The following is a 16,109-nucleotide window of genomic DNA, read 5'->3' on the forward strand; positions in this document are numbered from 1 at the left end:
AGTCATTCAAAGCCCAGAGTGTGAGGGTTGTAATTCATGCCAGACCGTACAGAACAAAGGAAACAGAGCAACATGGACTAGAGACTGGTCTCGGGGACCTTCTTTGCCATGAAGTTGCTGTGGGAATTTTCATAAAAGACTCCAGTGTCAATAGGCCTCAGGGACTTGAGGTGACATTAATTGAGAACCTATTGTGTCACCCACAGTCACATTTCTCCATGTGTTATAAGGGTTTTCTGGTTCCAAGTTCTTTCTACTTCAACACAATGAGTTTATTATCTATCTATCTATCTATCTATCTATCTATCTATCTATCTACCTATCTATCCATCATCTATCTATCTATCTATCTGCCTATCTATCTATCTATCATCTATCTATCTATCTATCTATCAATCAATCTATCTTATCTATTTATCTATCATCTATCTATCATCTATTATTGTGCTGGAGGTCAGTGGGCAACTTCAGAAATTGGCTCCTTCCTTCCACCCTCGGTTCCATAGATTAAACTCAAGCCATTAGGGCTTGCACAGCAAGGGCTTTTATCTACTGAGCCATCTCTCCAGCCCCACCATGAGGTTTGAGGAAAGCTTTATGAATGCAGCAAACAGCTTCCAAATTCCACAGGTCACATTAACTTCCTGAATCATCATAAAAGCATAGTATCTCCAGGTATTTCTGGGTCAGGAAATTTCTAGAAGGCACCCAATCCCAGGACTCATTGACCAAGACTGAGGTCAGGTGCCTTAGAATCCCTTCTGCAAGGTGTCTGAAGACAGAGGCTCAGCAGATGCCTTAGAGACTACATCATAGTGGTTCCGATGTGCAGTCCTAGGAATCTATTCCCTGTCGCAGGGATCTATCCCAACCGCTCCCCAGTAGCAAGGCAGGAAGCACCGATTCCCTATTGCCGCCTGATTAGGCCTGAAAGCCCCTATCCAGAGCTGCCTGGCCTGACCTTATACGAAAGCACAAACGAATTTAATCATTGATTCAACAAATATTATACATCTGTTGTATACCCTCAGAGATTCAGGGGCTAGGTCCACCTCATCGTTCAGTCAGAGCCAGTGGGACCTGAGAGATCATTAACCAATTCCATCATTACAGTGGGGAAACAGAGGCTCAAAGAGGGAAAATAATGAGTTTAGGACCACAGGGATGAACACATAGTTTTTATGTGCTAATTAAAAGGGGGGAGGGAGATATATTTTCTGGTCCCCACCCACCTGAGTCGTTATCCATAACTTAACCAAAGAGAAGACTGAATTCAAAACCCAACGCATCCACACATTCCTCTCGTTTGCTAGGGATTGATTGGACTTATGACCTCATGCATTCTGGTCAAGCAATAAACCACTGAGCTACATCCTCCAGTTGACATAGGGTCCCACTCTGTAGCTACTGTTGGTCTTGAATTACTGCGCAATCCTCCTGCTTCAGTCCTTTGGATTCCGGGATTACACATTGCTGCTTCTGCACTAAATGGGTCCGTACCCAGGGCAGGGTCCCTGGGTTTTAGAGGTTGGGGAAAGAGCTGCGTGCTGGGGTGCTGTCTGGAGCCCGGGCCGCGCCCATCTCTAGTACCACCCTGGCAGCTGACTCCCTTCTCTCCCTCCTAAGCTTGGTGTTACTGTCGCCCCGGGCCTGGGGAGAGGGAGGAAAATGGGGGCGGGAACGTCTCGTCCTTGAAATCCCAGCCACCTTGCCATTGGCTAGGAAGACCCCGGCTTAGCTGCGGATTGGCTACCGAGGAGGGCTTGAAAGGTGGCTGAGCGCCTCGGGCACCTCAGACGGACGGTGGCCATCCCGAGACGCGCTCCAGCCCGCCATGGCCCGGTTCCTTCGGGCTTCCTGCCTTCTGTCCCTGCTCCTGGCTGGGTTCGTTCCGCCGGGCCGGGGACAAGAGAAGTCCAAGGTGAGTGAACCTCCAGGGCGCCAGACAAGTTCACTGCGCCCAGGTGCCCACCGCGCCGCTGGCAGAGCCACGGCTTCCCCAGAGGCAGCGGGTGCCCCGAACCTCGCCCTGCCGCGGGGACCCCACCCTGCGACCCCCGGTCTCTGCGCCCTTCCATCAAACCCAGACCCGCGTGCTTCAGCGGGCAGAACGAACCCGGGAGGACAGTCTTTCCTGAGTTCCTATGTTCTCCACGGTCATCTCGGGGTTGCCCTACCACGTTCAGTTACCTGGGACCGACTGTCCCATTCAGCGGGTTTTGGAGAGGGTGTGGGTTCCACTCCCACCCTCCCCCACCAGGTAGCAGGAGAGTGCAGCTGGTGGCCATCCTGAAAAATTGCTGGGGGCGGGGGTGCGGGGGCGCGGGGGGCGCGGGCTGAAAGCTTGGAGGCACATCTCTTTCTGGGCCTCAGTTTCTCCATCAGCAGGGCATAGCTGGAGAGGAGAGAGAATGGTTGGAAGGCTATGGAACCCTCTAGCTGCCCTATCTATTCACAGCCCACTGGCCAGCCACGGAGTAAACACGGTAGCTAGAGAAGCCAACCCAGGCCAGGCAGAGTCTTCTGGAGCTCCGTCCATGCTGCTCCAGGTGTGGCACCCTGAGCCGGAGTCGGGATGGGGAGGCTGAAGGCAGATGACCCGGAATGCTTATCTCCTTGGTCAGGCCTGGGTGGGCTCTGCAGACCTCTCCTCTCCCTAGGGTGAGGAGAAAGCAGCAGAGTCAGACCCAAGGAAAGAGAGAGGTGTCTCCAACTCCTCTCTCTCTCTCTCTCTCTCTCTCTCTCTCTCTCTCTCTCTCTCTCTCTCTCTCTCTCCCTCCCTCCCTCCCCCCCCTCCCCCCTCCCTCTCCCTGGGTAGGCTCTAGCTTTGAGTTTCTGGGTTTCTAAAACCCTCTAGGTCTTCATTCTAAGATCTTGTAAGTCTACAACGCTGTTTCCAGATTCTGTCTACCTCTTAGAGAGCCCCAAGAGTGGTTCCTGTTTTTAAGGCCCTTTCTGCCCTCAGCTCCTTCGTCTAAACTGACCGGGTCCCTGAAAAGCCTTTATTTTTCTCTCCAGCCCCATTCCTGATCACCAGCTCAGTAGGCATTTTCTATGACAGAGACAGGACGGAGTTCAAGATTAGGGTGTGGAGTAGGGGTGGGGGTGGACTGGGGCACCAGCCCTGTGCCTTCAGTGGGAATAGCTTGGGGTGGGGGGTGGGTTGAATCCTGTCCTAAGGAGGCTGCAGGTAAGCGCACAGGCCCTGATACTCATCACAGCTATCCATGGAATCAGGGAGGGATGGGTGAGTTCAGAGAGAACAGAGAGAAGATGGTCTAGAAAAGTCTTAGGGTGAGGTGTGATCTTATCTCACAACCAGCCGAGGCTTGTGGTTCATGACAGCCCAGGCATGCCCATCTGGTCTCCCAGGTCCTTAGAGTTCACATGCTACCGCTCTGGCTTCTGGAACTCAATGGCTTGCCTTGGCCCAACTTCAGGACAAGGGAACAGGGAGGGGACAAGCACAGACCCAAGGTGGCGCAGCCACAGGACGATGTCCTCTTGACTCAAAAGGAGGGGCAACAAGAGGGGAAGCGCTCTGTCTGGTCCAGCTTACAGCTGCAAACGGCTTTGCAGAGCTCTGGACTAACAGCTGCTGACGTGGGATCCTAGTAACCGCTGGTTTCTAGGTGACTGCACAAGGCAGAGAGCATCATGGGACCACGGGGTGACGTCAAGGCTGAAGGGCCTTGAGTGGCCCTGAATCCCACTCTTTCAGCAGACAGGCTGGAATCCTGAGAGGGGAGGGGTGGTCACGCACTGCCAGAGGCACAGCTGGGCCCAGTTGCTGGTCTCCTACCTCTCAGACCTGTCACGTTCACAACATCACATCAATGGGCGTGGGAAGATGGCAGAGGGGAGGGCATGGACCAGCAGTCCTGGGCAGCCAGGTGCCTGGTCCAGTGTCACCCCAGCCTCCAGCTCTCAGCCCACTCCTGGTGTCCACTCAGTACTCTTTTCTGGTCCCTCTGGTAGAGGAACAGGGCTTTGGGACTCTGGACCCAGAGGAAGGGGGCTTTTGTGGGGACTGAGCTGGTGAGTGCCATCCATGGCTCACTCACCACTCACCACAGACTACCCTCCCAGCCTGGGCTCCCAGAATGAGCCCCATTCTCCTCCCTATAGAAAGCATGACAGTTGTAGCTATTCATTTTTCTTTCTTTCTTTCTTTTCTTTCTTTCTTTCTTTCTTTCTTTCTTTCTTTCTTTCTTTCTTTCTCTCTCTCTCTCTCTCTCTCTCTCTCTCTCTCTCTCTCTCTCTCTCTCTCTCTCTCTTTCTTTCTTTCTTTTTCGAGACAGGGTTTCTCTGTGTAGCCCTGGCTGTCCTGGATCTCGCTCTGTAGACCAGGCTGGCCTTGAACTCACAGAGATCCACCTGGCTCTGCCTCCCAAGTGCTGGGATTGAAGGCATGCGCCGCCACTGCCACCCAGCTGCTATTCATTTCTTCAGGCAGCTAGCGAACACCTAAGGCGGCCCCTTACTCTGACAGAGGGGCCTCACAGGCTCTTGGTCCTTGCTGCAGGTACAGCAAGCTCCATGTCCTGCTAGCCCAAGCCTGTGCTGACCTGCTAACAGTTTCTCAAAATAATTTCAAGTGTTGGGGAGCTGACTCAGTGAGTAAAATCACTGTCATGAAAGCAAGAGGATCCGAGTTCAAATCCCCAGCATCCATGTAAAGTCAGCCCTGGCCATATGTGCTAACAATGGGGGACTTGTTAGGGGCAGAGACAGGTAAATCCAGGGGCTCACTGGCCAGCCTAGCCAAACACTGAGCACAAGCTGGAGAGGGCCAGCAACATAGCTCAGTGGGCCAGGATGCTTGTAGCCAGACTTGACGAGCCGAGTTTGAATCCCGGGACTCACATGGTGGGTATGCACTGACTTCGGCAAGTTGTCCCTTGATCTCCACATGGGTGCTGCGGCGTACATTCACAAATAAGTGGATAAATGTAACGAAATACTTTAATGGAGACAGTCTCGCAGCTCTCCCTTCGGCTTCTACGTGCATCCCGGCACAGTCAAACCAAACAACCGAAACACGCGTTGAGAGGCAGAGGGGTTAAACTCTTAGACTGAAGCCCGAAGAATGAAAGCGGCTTGCTCAGTGCCATACAGCCAGTGAAGAATTCAGGGGGCTCCCCAGGTTCCCTCCCCTCGAAACTATCCCTCCCATTGTTTCAAAGCTCCCATTACCCAGTCAACTCCTGGGACTCTCTCTTCACCACACCTGAGGTTCAGCATCCGGGTGGTGTGGGGGAGGTGGGGCAACTTGCAGGGAGGCAGCAGGGGCTGTACCCTGCTGTTTGTGTTGTTCTTGTTGAGGCAGGATGTCCCTATGTAGTCCAGGCTGGCCCTGAACTCTCCATCTCCTGCTTCTGCCTCAGGTGCTGGCATTACGGATGTTCACCCCCAAGCCTGGTACTGTTTGCCCCTCAGGGTGGAAGTGATTCTAGCTGGGGCTTCAGGAGCCTGGAGCAGGGCTAGCCAGCTCAGCACTCAGTCCAACACCCAGTAATAGTACCTGGACTATTAGACCCATGGAGAGCAGGGGCTTTGCACCACAGCCTGGAGAGCTGTTAGCTGTCAGGGGTGACCCAGCAAAGGCAGCCAGATTCACTGCCAGGCCTGCAGCGACTCCATGACAGAGGCACTCGGCTGCATCCCACTAGGGGCCCCTGCCCTGCTGCCTGGGCTCCTTCACCCAGTCCGGCTGAGGACCTTGCTTTGGCAGCAAGTTTTCCAGAACCAAAGGCAAGAGGGAGTGATCTTCCTTTCCCATGTGGCCCTCTCACCTACTGAACCAATGACCTCTCCCACTTCAGTAGCAGCCCTGGGGGGTTGTTGTTGGGGGTGAGGTGGGGTGAGGGTGGGGATAGGGCAACATTCTGCTGGCCGGCACTGGGCCCCTTTCCCTCTCTCAGGGTGAGGTGAAGTCTGGGACGGCACTGAGCTGGTGCAGGGCTGTAGTGGAACCTGGGTGCCCTGGGCTCCCCTCATTTTCCTGGGGCAGACTGTGGAGTGGCAGCTGGACAGACAGGAAGGTGTACGGCTACCGTCATACTGTTCATCTCTGCAGACTATTCTGTCTCACACTTCGGCCTCGCGACAAACCTTTCCATACTCCTGGATCCTGGTCTCCTATCCCTGCTTCCTCATACTTCATCTTTCCTGTCCTCCAGACTGGGAGGCTCTGACTCATTCTCGACATCTTGACACATCCTTTCTGTCCAGCGTCTCCTCCCCAGTTACCTAGCACAGGCACAGGCCTCTTTCTTCATATTTGTCTGGACTATTGCAGCAGCCACCCAACTCTGCCCCTCATCCTAACCCAACTGCCTATAAAATACAGAAGTGATTACTGCTAACCTCAGGATTCCACAGCACTCAGTAAGTGCTTAATGCAAATACTGAGTGTTACAGGGGATGAGGAATTAGGAGACTCAGTTTTAGCCCAGTTCCAGGTTCTGTTATCCTGGGTAATTCTCTCTTCCTGTTTCTTTCTTTCTTTTTTTTTTTTTTTTTTTTTTTTTTGGTTTTTCGAGACAGGGTTTATCTGTGTAGCTTTGCGCCTTTTCCTGGAACTCACTTGGTAGCCCAGGCTGGCCTCGAACTCACAGAGATCCGCCTGGCTCTGCCTCCCGAGTGCTGGGATTAAAGGCGTGCCACCACCGCCCGGCTCTCCCTGTTTCTTAAATGTCCCTGGTGTCCATCTTTTTCTCTTCCAGATGGACTGCCATGGAGGCATGAGTGGTACCATCTATGAATATGGGGCCCTCACCATCGATGGGGAGGAATACATTCCTTTTAAGCAATATGCCGGAAAATATGTCCTCTTTGTCAACGTAGCCAGTTACTGAGGTCTGACAGACCAATACCTTGGTAAGAGCTCCCTTATGCCTTAACTTGCTGCTTAATTCAGGGCTGATTTGGTCACTTGGATACACTTTATTTTTTAAAGATTTATTTTATGCCAGAATTAACTTTAACCATTATGCCAGAAGAGGGCATCATATCCCATTATAGATGGTTGTGAGCCACCATGTGGTTGATGGGAATTGAACTCAGGACCTCTGGAAGAGCAGCCAGTGCTCTTAACCACGGAGCCATCTCTCCTGCCCACTTGGGTATACTTTAATCCCATAGGGTGTAAGGAGAAAGGGGTGATGGTGGCTGAGACCAAAGTCCATATCCCAGCTCCACTGTATTTCATATTTTCTGGAGATAATTATATAAGCCTGAGGTCTGATGGACGTATTCTGGGGAAGTTCTCAACTACCCTTCACACACACACACACACACACACACACACACACACACACACACACACACACACCACTGCACCTCAGCTATCTTGGCTGCATGCTTGCTTTCCTTGACTGGAATAAGAAACCATGGCTGCAGCTCACTGTGAGAATGCCTCCTCTCCCTTCAAGCCCTCCATCTGTGCCCTTCTCTTGGCCCCACTCTGGAGAGTGGGTCCCACTAGCTTGGAGCCCTGGAGGGAGTTGATAAGGAAGAGGTATGGGGTGCTAGTGGCACCCAATAGTTCATTCTTTTTTGTTTGTCTTTTGGAGACAGGATTTCTCTAGATAGCCCTGGCTCTTTTGGAACTCAATCTATAGATCAGGATGGCCTTGAACTCAGAGATCCACCTGCCTCTGTCTCCAAAGTGACAAGATTAAAGGCGTGTGCCACCACACCAGTTAAACAGTTCATTCTTGAGCAAACTTTTCAAAGTCCAGCTCAGCCCTCCTCTTAACTCAGTCTACAGGACAGGGCACCAAGGCCCAGCATGTGTAAACTAGGGCCACAAGGCTGGTGATGGGTGACCCCAGCACCTGCCTGGAGCTCAGTCTCCTTAAGTCAATGTCCTCTATCCTTTCTTCTCAGTGTTCCCAAGGGAACAATCAGGTCAAAGCTTGACGGCTCTCGGGCAGTGTTTTGAAGCCAAGCAGACCCTGTCTGGCACCCGTGGGGCAGTTCCTGGGTTTGCAGAATCTGAAGCTCTGTGCCCATGCCTTTGTCCATTCCTTGAACAGCGCAGTACATCTTTGAAGACAGAGGCTGGGTGCTAACACTGCACCCAAGTCCAGGGGTGCTGAGGAAACTGGAGAGCTGGCCAGGGCCTCTCCTGGGTTCCTGAATTCCCAGATTGGGGGGGTGGGTGAGTGTGTGTGTGAATCCTGCCCTCACCACCACCCTAAGAAGTCCTCATAATCTGCCCAGGGCAGATGGAAGAGCCCTTAGCTGGCCCTGTGACTACTGACATGAGGAAGCACATTCCCGACTCTTCTCCCAAACCTCACTGTCCCCAGAACTGGAATCAGGACAGGACCTGAGTCCCAGCCTTGCCACTGACTCATTGGGTCACTCTGGGGAAATCTTCCCTCCTTTGGGCCTCAGAGGTTCCAGTGATCTGGAGGGAGGGTGGGTGGGGAGCAGGGTGATGAGGCAGGTTCTTTACCTGCTCTTTGCTCTCTCCCTGACAAGAACTGAATGCACTACAAGAAGAACTTGGGCCATTCGGCCTCGTCATTCTGGGCTTCCCCTGCAACCAATTTGGCAAACAGGAGCCGGGCGAGAACTCGGAGATCCTACCCAGTCTCAAGTGAGTTCTTGTGGTTGGAGATGGCGGCCTCTATGGGGCAGAGGCGTGGGAGGCTGCAGAGGTTGTTGACTCTCCATGCCAGTTACTCCCTCATGCCCATCCCAGGATGGGGTTTAACGGAATGAGGGTGAGGGGATAGGAAACAGAAGGCCATGGGTAACTGGTTGGGAGTCCTGAGGCGTGTGAGGTGGCGCACAGGAGACTGAGATGGCAAACACACACTGGGCCTGTGTCCAGTAATGAGCTGCCACTGGGTAAGATTCCCAGCTCTCCTTCTCCTCAGTTCCTTGGCCTCACTTCTGAGTCACGTGGGGCTCCTTTGGACCCACCAAGTACATTCCTTGCAGGTATGTCCGGCCAGGTGGGGGCTTCGTCCCTAACTTCCAGCTCTTTGAGAAAGGAGATGTGAATGGGGAGAAGGAGCAGAAGTTCTACACCTTCCTGAAGGTGAGAGTGGGTCCTCTGGAGGACCTCCCCCCCCAGCTGCTCGGGCCCATCCCACACACCTCAGCCCCTAGAAATGTCCTGGCATTGGTCTAGGACTCCCATGAGAGGGCTTGGCAGACCCTCTGGTCCCTCAGCCTATGTACAGATAAGGCAGGACCCACAGGGGCATCCGAGGGGCCTACAACCTTCCAGTCACTGCAGAGATGGGCAGTCAAGTGTTCTAGCTCCCAAACTGGGGCCCTTCCTTCAGATTTCTCCCAGGAAGGCTGAGAGGAGATGAGGAGGGGGCTTTGAGACAGGCTGACACCCCTCTCACTCCTACACTAGAATTCCTGTCCTCCTACCGCGGAGCTCCTGGGCTCACCTGACCGCCTCTTTTGGGAACCCATGAAGATCCATGACATCCGCTGGAACTTTGAGAAGTTCCTGGTGGGGCCGGATGGCATACCTGTTATGCGCTGGTACCACCGGACCACAGTCAGCAACGTCAAGATGGACATCCTATCCTACATGAGGCGGCAGGCAGCCCTGGGGAACAGATGGAAGTAACTGCCGCTCCCCACCCCATCCCGTCCATCATGCAAGGGCTGGAGAGGGGCTCTTCAGGAAGAACCCACATTCCCAATCATTCTACACACACCCCGGGCCCCTTTCTTATTACGTAAGACAAGCCTGGCACAACTGTTGTGTCTGTGCCGCTGTGCACACGTGTGCCCTTTGTGCCAGTGTGTGCATAGCTACACAGCCGTGTGCCTGCCTGCTTGATACCCAGGGATGACCACCCGTGCTCACACCTTGGTACTGGGGAACTATACACTTCTATTTTTTCCAGCTTTCTGTTCCAAATGAGCCCGGCGGAAACACCAGTGCTGGGTCCAATAGTCCTGCTCAAACCTGGACATCACCCTTGGGGCCAGCATCCCCCACATGCCCACACTGAAGTCCTCATACACATCTGGGTTCACTACACTGCCAGCCTCCTTCATCCTTCCTGAAGGGCCCTCCCAAGTCCCCAACCCCATCCCACAGTGTTCCTGAGAACTGCCAAGGCAACTGTTGAGTGTGATGGCCATGTACCCCAAGTCAGGGGTGGTGTCTCCATGAAGGAGGGGCCCGAAGCCCTTGTGGGCGGGCCTCCCCTGAACCTGTTTGTGGGGCCAGCCCTTAGTGCATTCAGGCTTAGGCTCCCAGGCAGGGATACTCCCCCTGCTCCTCTGGAGGACATGCTGTTCTCTCACTTTGTCCACTGGCATCTCACACCCCCATCTGCCCAGTAAAGGCTTTTCTGCAGCAGCTCAGCTTACCTGTGGTGGCTTCCTGGTATGGGAGGTGGGGACTGGGGATGGAGACAGGGAGGGTGAGGAAGGAGAAAGAAATGAGGTGTGTGGGGTGTGCTTCGGGGCCTGTGAAAGCTTTGGCTTCTATTTAGGCCCATACTGCAGCCCTTGCCCAGCTACTGGAGTCTATAACCAAGTTCACATCAGCTCAGTCTTACCTGCCTGTCCCAGGGCATCGAGGGCTCAGAGAGTGTCACTTCTGAAGGGCTGAACTAAGGCTCGCCCCAGCCCCAAGACCTCTGATTCCCTGCCCAGGATCTTCCCTCCACCCTTGGGTGCCTCTAAGATGCTAGCAACATTCTCAGGGGTATGCAGGAAAGGAATGCTGAAGGAGGGACTGGAATCAGAAACACAGCCTCCCATTGGCTATGAGGGCATGAAAAAATTACCAGTCACAAAATGTTGATCCTCAAGTTGGATTTATGTCCAAGATTTGTGCAAACAGCTGCCTAGCAACAGACAGCTACTTAATACAGACCTCTGGTGCCATAAACATCTAACTGTGTGGCTGAGGGCCGCTTCAAGGTTGGGGCCCTTCAGCAGACACGGCTGGTGTGGCCTTCGTCCCAGATCACGGTGACTCTCAAGAGGCGGCTGCCACGGGTACAGTGAAGAGCACGCTGACATCCTAACATCCCATTGTTCTTCTGCTCGAGAGAAGCCCCCTCCCATAACTCCTCACAGAGGGGTAAGGAGGGGGTATGGGGCAGGTCCTGCTGCTGAGCTTGAGGCAAAAACTACACACGCACGCACATGACCTGGGTGTGGTCTCTGGAGAGCCTGGAACACATGCTTCAAGGTTCTGAGAGGAAGGGGTCTTGGTTGCACCCGACTCTCAGGATGAACACAGCCGGTGGCCTCAGCAGAAGAGGGCAGGTCAAAGCCAGGGGAGGCCCCCTTGTCTTGGCAAGAGGCAGGGTGGGTTAAGTTTTTCCTAGTTGCATCCAGAAGAACCTGGTAGAGACCTCGTGGGTAGAGTCTCCCTAGTCTTGTAAACAGTTCGAGGTGGGGCTTGTGACGTGGGCCGCCTGCTCATCCCAGCCTCTGCTCGGGCCACACAGAACATGCACATGGCCTCTAGTTTCTCGGCAATCTGAGGTCAGCTGGCTCTGCAAGATGAAGGTGGAGCCAAATGACCCAATGCAGTCTCACTGAGGCCCCTCACAGCCACTTTTTGCCGACTCTAAATAAACAAAAGTTTTGAAGCTTTAAGATCACGTGGTCTGGTCAGCCTCACTGTCTCACACAGACACCAACTCAGGCTTCCTCACCAGAGTAAACAACAGCTGGTTATTGAATGCTACTGAGTGCCAGGATGTCTCAGGCACTCATCATGTGATCTGCACCCAGCCGAGGGGCAGGTCATCTGTTACCCCTGCAACAGGAGGGACAAAGTCACACAAGCTTGCCCCACGTCCTCAGTCTGTCCATCTCCAAATCCCACAAGTACGTACCAGAAGAGGTCCAGCCCTGCCCTACCATGCCACCCTCTGCCACTCACTAAAGCAGCCCCAAAGGACTTCAAGACCCTCTGGGGAAATGACCAGCCGGCCCAATCCCTCCTTCTAGTCACCAAGTTCTCCAGCCCCACCCGAGTCTTCTGTCTGCGGCCTCTGCTTGCACTAGCTCCTCACAGAGCTGGCTTCATTTCTGCACAACAATGGACATGGCCTCCCTACTGTATGCACCCACTTCTCACGATGGCCTTCCCAGAGTCCCACAGGTTCAGGGGGAATGCAGAGAGCGAGGTCCCAAGTCCCCGACTAGCTTGTAGCTCCAGGTCCTTTAACCTCTTCAATGGCACACTCTGCGGCCAGGTGGAGTTTTCCAAAGTGTCAATCTGGCCATGTCACTGTGTTTTACAACATCCCAGGACTCCACACTACTCTCAGGATTCAGACCGGCCCTCCTACCACACTCTGCAAAGGCCCCACACCTGGGGACCTCTGACATCTCTCACCCCACCTTGCCCCCAGCTCTCACACCTCCTTGATCTCACACCTTCTTCAGATGGCAAATCAGCCACTTTCCTTCACTCCTATTAAAATGCCATGACTTGGATCTTAAATGTTTTCCAAGAGGCACATTTAAGACCTTAGTCACCAGCTAGCCCACGGTGCGCTCAGGATAGGACAGTTAGGAGGTAGGGCCCCATGGGGGAAATCAAAGTCACCGGGCAAGCACCCTTGAAGGGGATGCTGGGACTCCGGCCCTTTCTTGTTTCCTGGTGAACAGGCCTACTCTGCGATATACTCCTACTATGAGAGGCCATGCCCCAAATGACAGAGCCAAGTAACCATAGGCTGAAACCTCTGAGATTCTAAGTTTAAAAAAAAAAAAAAAAAAAAAAAAAAAGAAATCTTTCCTTTGTGTAAGCTGATTATCTTGAGGGTTTGGGCCAAGGGATGGAAAGCTGAGTAACACAGAAAAGTAAGCTGATTATCTTGAGGGTTTGGGCCAAGGGATGGAAAGCTGAGTAACACAGAAAATTGCCCACCAAGCAAGCTGCCAACCAAGGAAATTGCTGACCAAGAGAGGGATCAGTCATCACGGAGTCTGTGATGCAGTTAGTTCAGAGCCGCAGATACCACCTAGATGTCTATAACCAAGACTAAATGGGCAACTGTAGTGAGGATTCAGAAAGCTTGATACTGACTGGTGTGTGGGCAGTGAGGCCAGGCTCATGACATTTTGGCTAGACATGAAGATCCTTCTGGAAATCAAGCCACTTGTGTTACACTCTAGCAAGAACCCATCTGTTTTGTCCATGCCCTGACACTTGTGTGAGGTGGAGTTTTAAGTAACAATCAGGTGGACTAAATGTCAAGGTCACACAGCGTTCTTTCTGGCAGTGTCATGGCTACTGCTGACTGCTTTCAGCCAGATTTACTCTAAGAACAGGAGCAAAGGCAGAGCAGATTAAAAAGTACTGTAGCTTGGCTGGAAAAGCAGCATCAAGTGTACACCAAGGGGGACCCTTAAAAAGAATCAATTTGGGGTGGAGAGATGGCTCTGTGGTTAAAAGTACACACTACCACATCAGGTGGCTCACAGTCACCTGTAACCCCAGCTCAAGGGGGATCTGATAACTGACTTCCATAGGCGCCAGCACTCACACATGCACATACCTACATACACATAATTAAAAATAATAAATCTAACAACAACAAAAGCAGCAAAGCTTTGCCAAGAAATAGTCAGAAAGATGTATTGAGGGTATCTCCATAATAGGAAGACCCCATCTTGGTGGTGACTTCCATCCATAATTCCAGCACTTGGGAGGCGGGGGCAGGAGGATTACCACAAGTCTGAGTCCAACTTGGTTTATTACACAGTCCCAGGCCAGAAGGCCTAGACATGTAAACTCTCTGATTTGAGATGAGAGCACCAGTGTGCCTTCAAGTGGGGCTACCTAGAGAACTACTTTCAGATTTCTTTGCCATGTTCAGGTCCAACATACTCATAGACTCTTGACCACTGCAGCTGTGACTCAAGCAGGCTCTGGCATAGCGCTAATTGGCAGTAGATGTTGGCATTTGTCCACATGATGGTAGTTTGGCAGTATGCATAATGCCAAGTGTTATGGGGTCATGGCTTCCACCCAGATTTCAAAGGAAGGGCTGGGGTCAGGCAGTATGTGTGGCAGGATCCAAGTCCCAGTGGGCAAGCCCAGACAGGGTAGTAGGTGAAACTGTGATGACGACGTCTAAGCTGTACTGGAGACCCCAGGAAGTTAAAGATGCCAGGAGTGTAGAATGTGGACCAGCAGGGAGCGAAGGGCAGCAGGCACAGCCAGCCAAGGTGACAGACAGCCCAGAGCTATGGAGCGCTTGTTCGCTTTTCTGGGTTTTAGTGTTCCTTCGGTCTACTCCTTCTTGTCTATGACACTCTCTCTCCCTTCTGAAACAGGGATATTTACTCTATGCCTGGCCCAATACTGTATACAAGAGCATGAAACATCCTCTTTCGATTTTTGTTTTGTTTTGAGATAGGGTCATAGCCCAGGCTAGCCTCAAACTTGTTATGTAGTCAAGGATGATCTTGAACTCCTGATTCTCTGGCTTCTACCTTCCAAGTGATGGGAATATAGTGTGTGCCACCATATCTATCTTCTTCGTTTCTGCAAGTGCTCACAGATGAGTCTGCCTGGAGCCTTAGAGACTGGGCTTTTAAGCAATGCCAGAAAAGTCAAGATCATGGGGACTCTGGGAGACTGCCTACGTGCACTGTGCACTGTGAGAGGGACACAAGCCTCAGGAGCCAGAGGCAGAATGGCCCCAAATGCTTTCGTCACCAGCCTGCGGGTCTCTGGGAGTGGTGGACCTTTAGGAGGTGGGGGGCAGTGTGGTCATTACAAGTACAGCCCTGCAAAGGATACAGGCCTCCCAGCTCCTCCTTTCTATTTTTGCTTCCTGGCCATTAGGAGGTAAAGAGACCACCTCTGGTGTGTTCTCCTGCCAGGATGCACTAGACAGCCATCGGCTCAAAGTGATGGGACCAGGTACCCAGGGACTGAAATCTGTGAAACCTTGAGCCAAAACCGAAATCTTTTCTCCTTGGAAGTGGATTGTCTCAGGCATTTTGTCCCAGCCACAGAAAGCTGAGTAATATATGAGGTCTTTGTGGCTGTCCTTTTTCTCTGCAGGAATATCCTCTACCCCTCTGGCTTCTCAGCTAGGATGTCACCGCCTCCACAAAACTCCCCTGGCCCTGCCTGTTCCAGGTCAGGCCCCTTGACCTCTCTCACAGAAACTTGCTCTTCTGGGCACTTGAGTGCAACTCGTCTGTTTACATGAGTACTGAATTCACTTCTGCTCACCTCACTAGGACAGGAACACGCCTGCTTCCACTTTTGAGCAGTGCTAGCTCCCAGCACAGTACGAGAAAGCGAATGCGTGCTCCTTCCAATCATTTCTAACTGCAGTCCACATCTTTCCCCTCTCAGTACCGTTTCAGGAAGCTGGGCCTCCATGTTACCAAGCTCACAAAATACCAACATTTGCAAACTGGGTCAATGTCGGTGGGTGAACGTCCTTTCTACCAGGGGACTCATACTCACCTGCTTCTGAAGGCCTGTCGGGGGGCGGGTCCATCACTTGGGAGGTCGGATTCTGGATCCCTGCACAGGGTGGACGCCAGGGGTACTCCGGCTGCAACAGATGGGTGCTTAAGAACTCACAAATGAGCCAGGCATGGAGGCACACACCTTTAATCCCAGCACTGTAGAGGCAGGTAGATTTCTGAGTTCAAGGCCAGCCTCATCTACAAAGCTAAGGCTGTACAGAAAAATCCTGTCTCAGAAAACTAAAACTATGCCAAATCAAACAAACAAAAAAACTAACCCCCACACCCCGAGGGGGGAAGAAAAAGAAAGGAGGACTCCACAACCACGTTCCAGAGCCACAGCAGGAACCTCAGCCAGAACAGTTCTAAATGTACAGGAACAAAGTACCAAATCCTAATACATGTCGCTCAGCTGAGAAAATGGCCAAGTGTAGCTTTGAGTCCATGCCTCCTTCCCTCTCTTGTTTTATGAGATAGAGTCTCGCCAGGCAGTGGTGGTGGCGCACGCCTTTAATCCCAGCACTCGGGAGGCAGAGGCAGGCGGATCTCTGTGAGTTCCAGGCCAGCCTGGTCTACAGAGCAAGATCCAGAAAAGGTGCAAAGCTACACAGAGAAATCCTGTCTCGAAAAACCAAAAACCAGAAACCAAA

At 52.5% G+C, this 16,109-nt stretch overlaps 2 protein-coding genes across 4 annotated transcripts in view; one reads left to right on the plus strand and one right to left on the minus strand.

The window, feature by feature from the left end:
• Positions 1-1,785: 1,785 nt before the first annotated feature.
• Gpx3 (glutathione peroxidase 3) lies at positions 1,786-10,356 on the plus strand. The gene is made up of 5 exons (XM_059270579.1): positions 1,786-1,921; positions 6,729-6,882; positions 8,494-8,611; positions 8,959-9,058; positions 9,386-10,356. The coding sequence occupies exons 1-5, from the start codon at positions 1,835-1,837 to the stop codon at positions 9,605-9,607; spliced, it is 681 nt and encodes a 226-aa protein (XP_059126562.1). The 5' UTR covers positions 1,786-1,834; the 3' UTR covers positions 9,608-10,356.
• Positions 10,357-11,433: 1,077 nt separating this feature from the next.
• Tnip1 (TNFAIP3 interacting protein 1) overlaps positions 11,434-16,109 on the minus strand; it is a 53,446-nt gene continuing 48,770 nt past the window's right edge. For 2 of the 3 annotated variants that reach the window (XM_059270577.1, XM_059270576.1), the window contains exons 17-18: positions 15,455-15,545; positions 11,440-11,578 (exon numbers count right to left, since the gene is read on the minus strand). In XM_059270577.1, coding sequence (XP_059126560.1) covers positions 11,544-11,578; positions 15,455-15,545 — 126 coding nt within the window. In that variant the 3' untranslated portion in view covers positions 11,440-11,543. Of the gene's footprint in view, positions 11,579-15,454; positions 15,546-16,109 lie in introns of all 3 variants that reach the window. The other variant, XM_059270578.1, reaches the window with a different exon arrangement.

Source organism: Peromyscus eremicus, chromosome 8a (assembly GCF_949786415.1).
Source record: "Peromyscus eremicus chromosome 8a, PerEre_H2_v1, whole genome shotgun sequence".
In the NCBI taxonomy this organism is placed as follows: Eukaryota; Metazoa; Chordata; class Mammalia; order Rodentia; family Cricetidae; genus Peromyscus; species Peromyscus eremicus.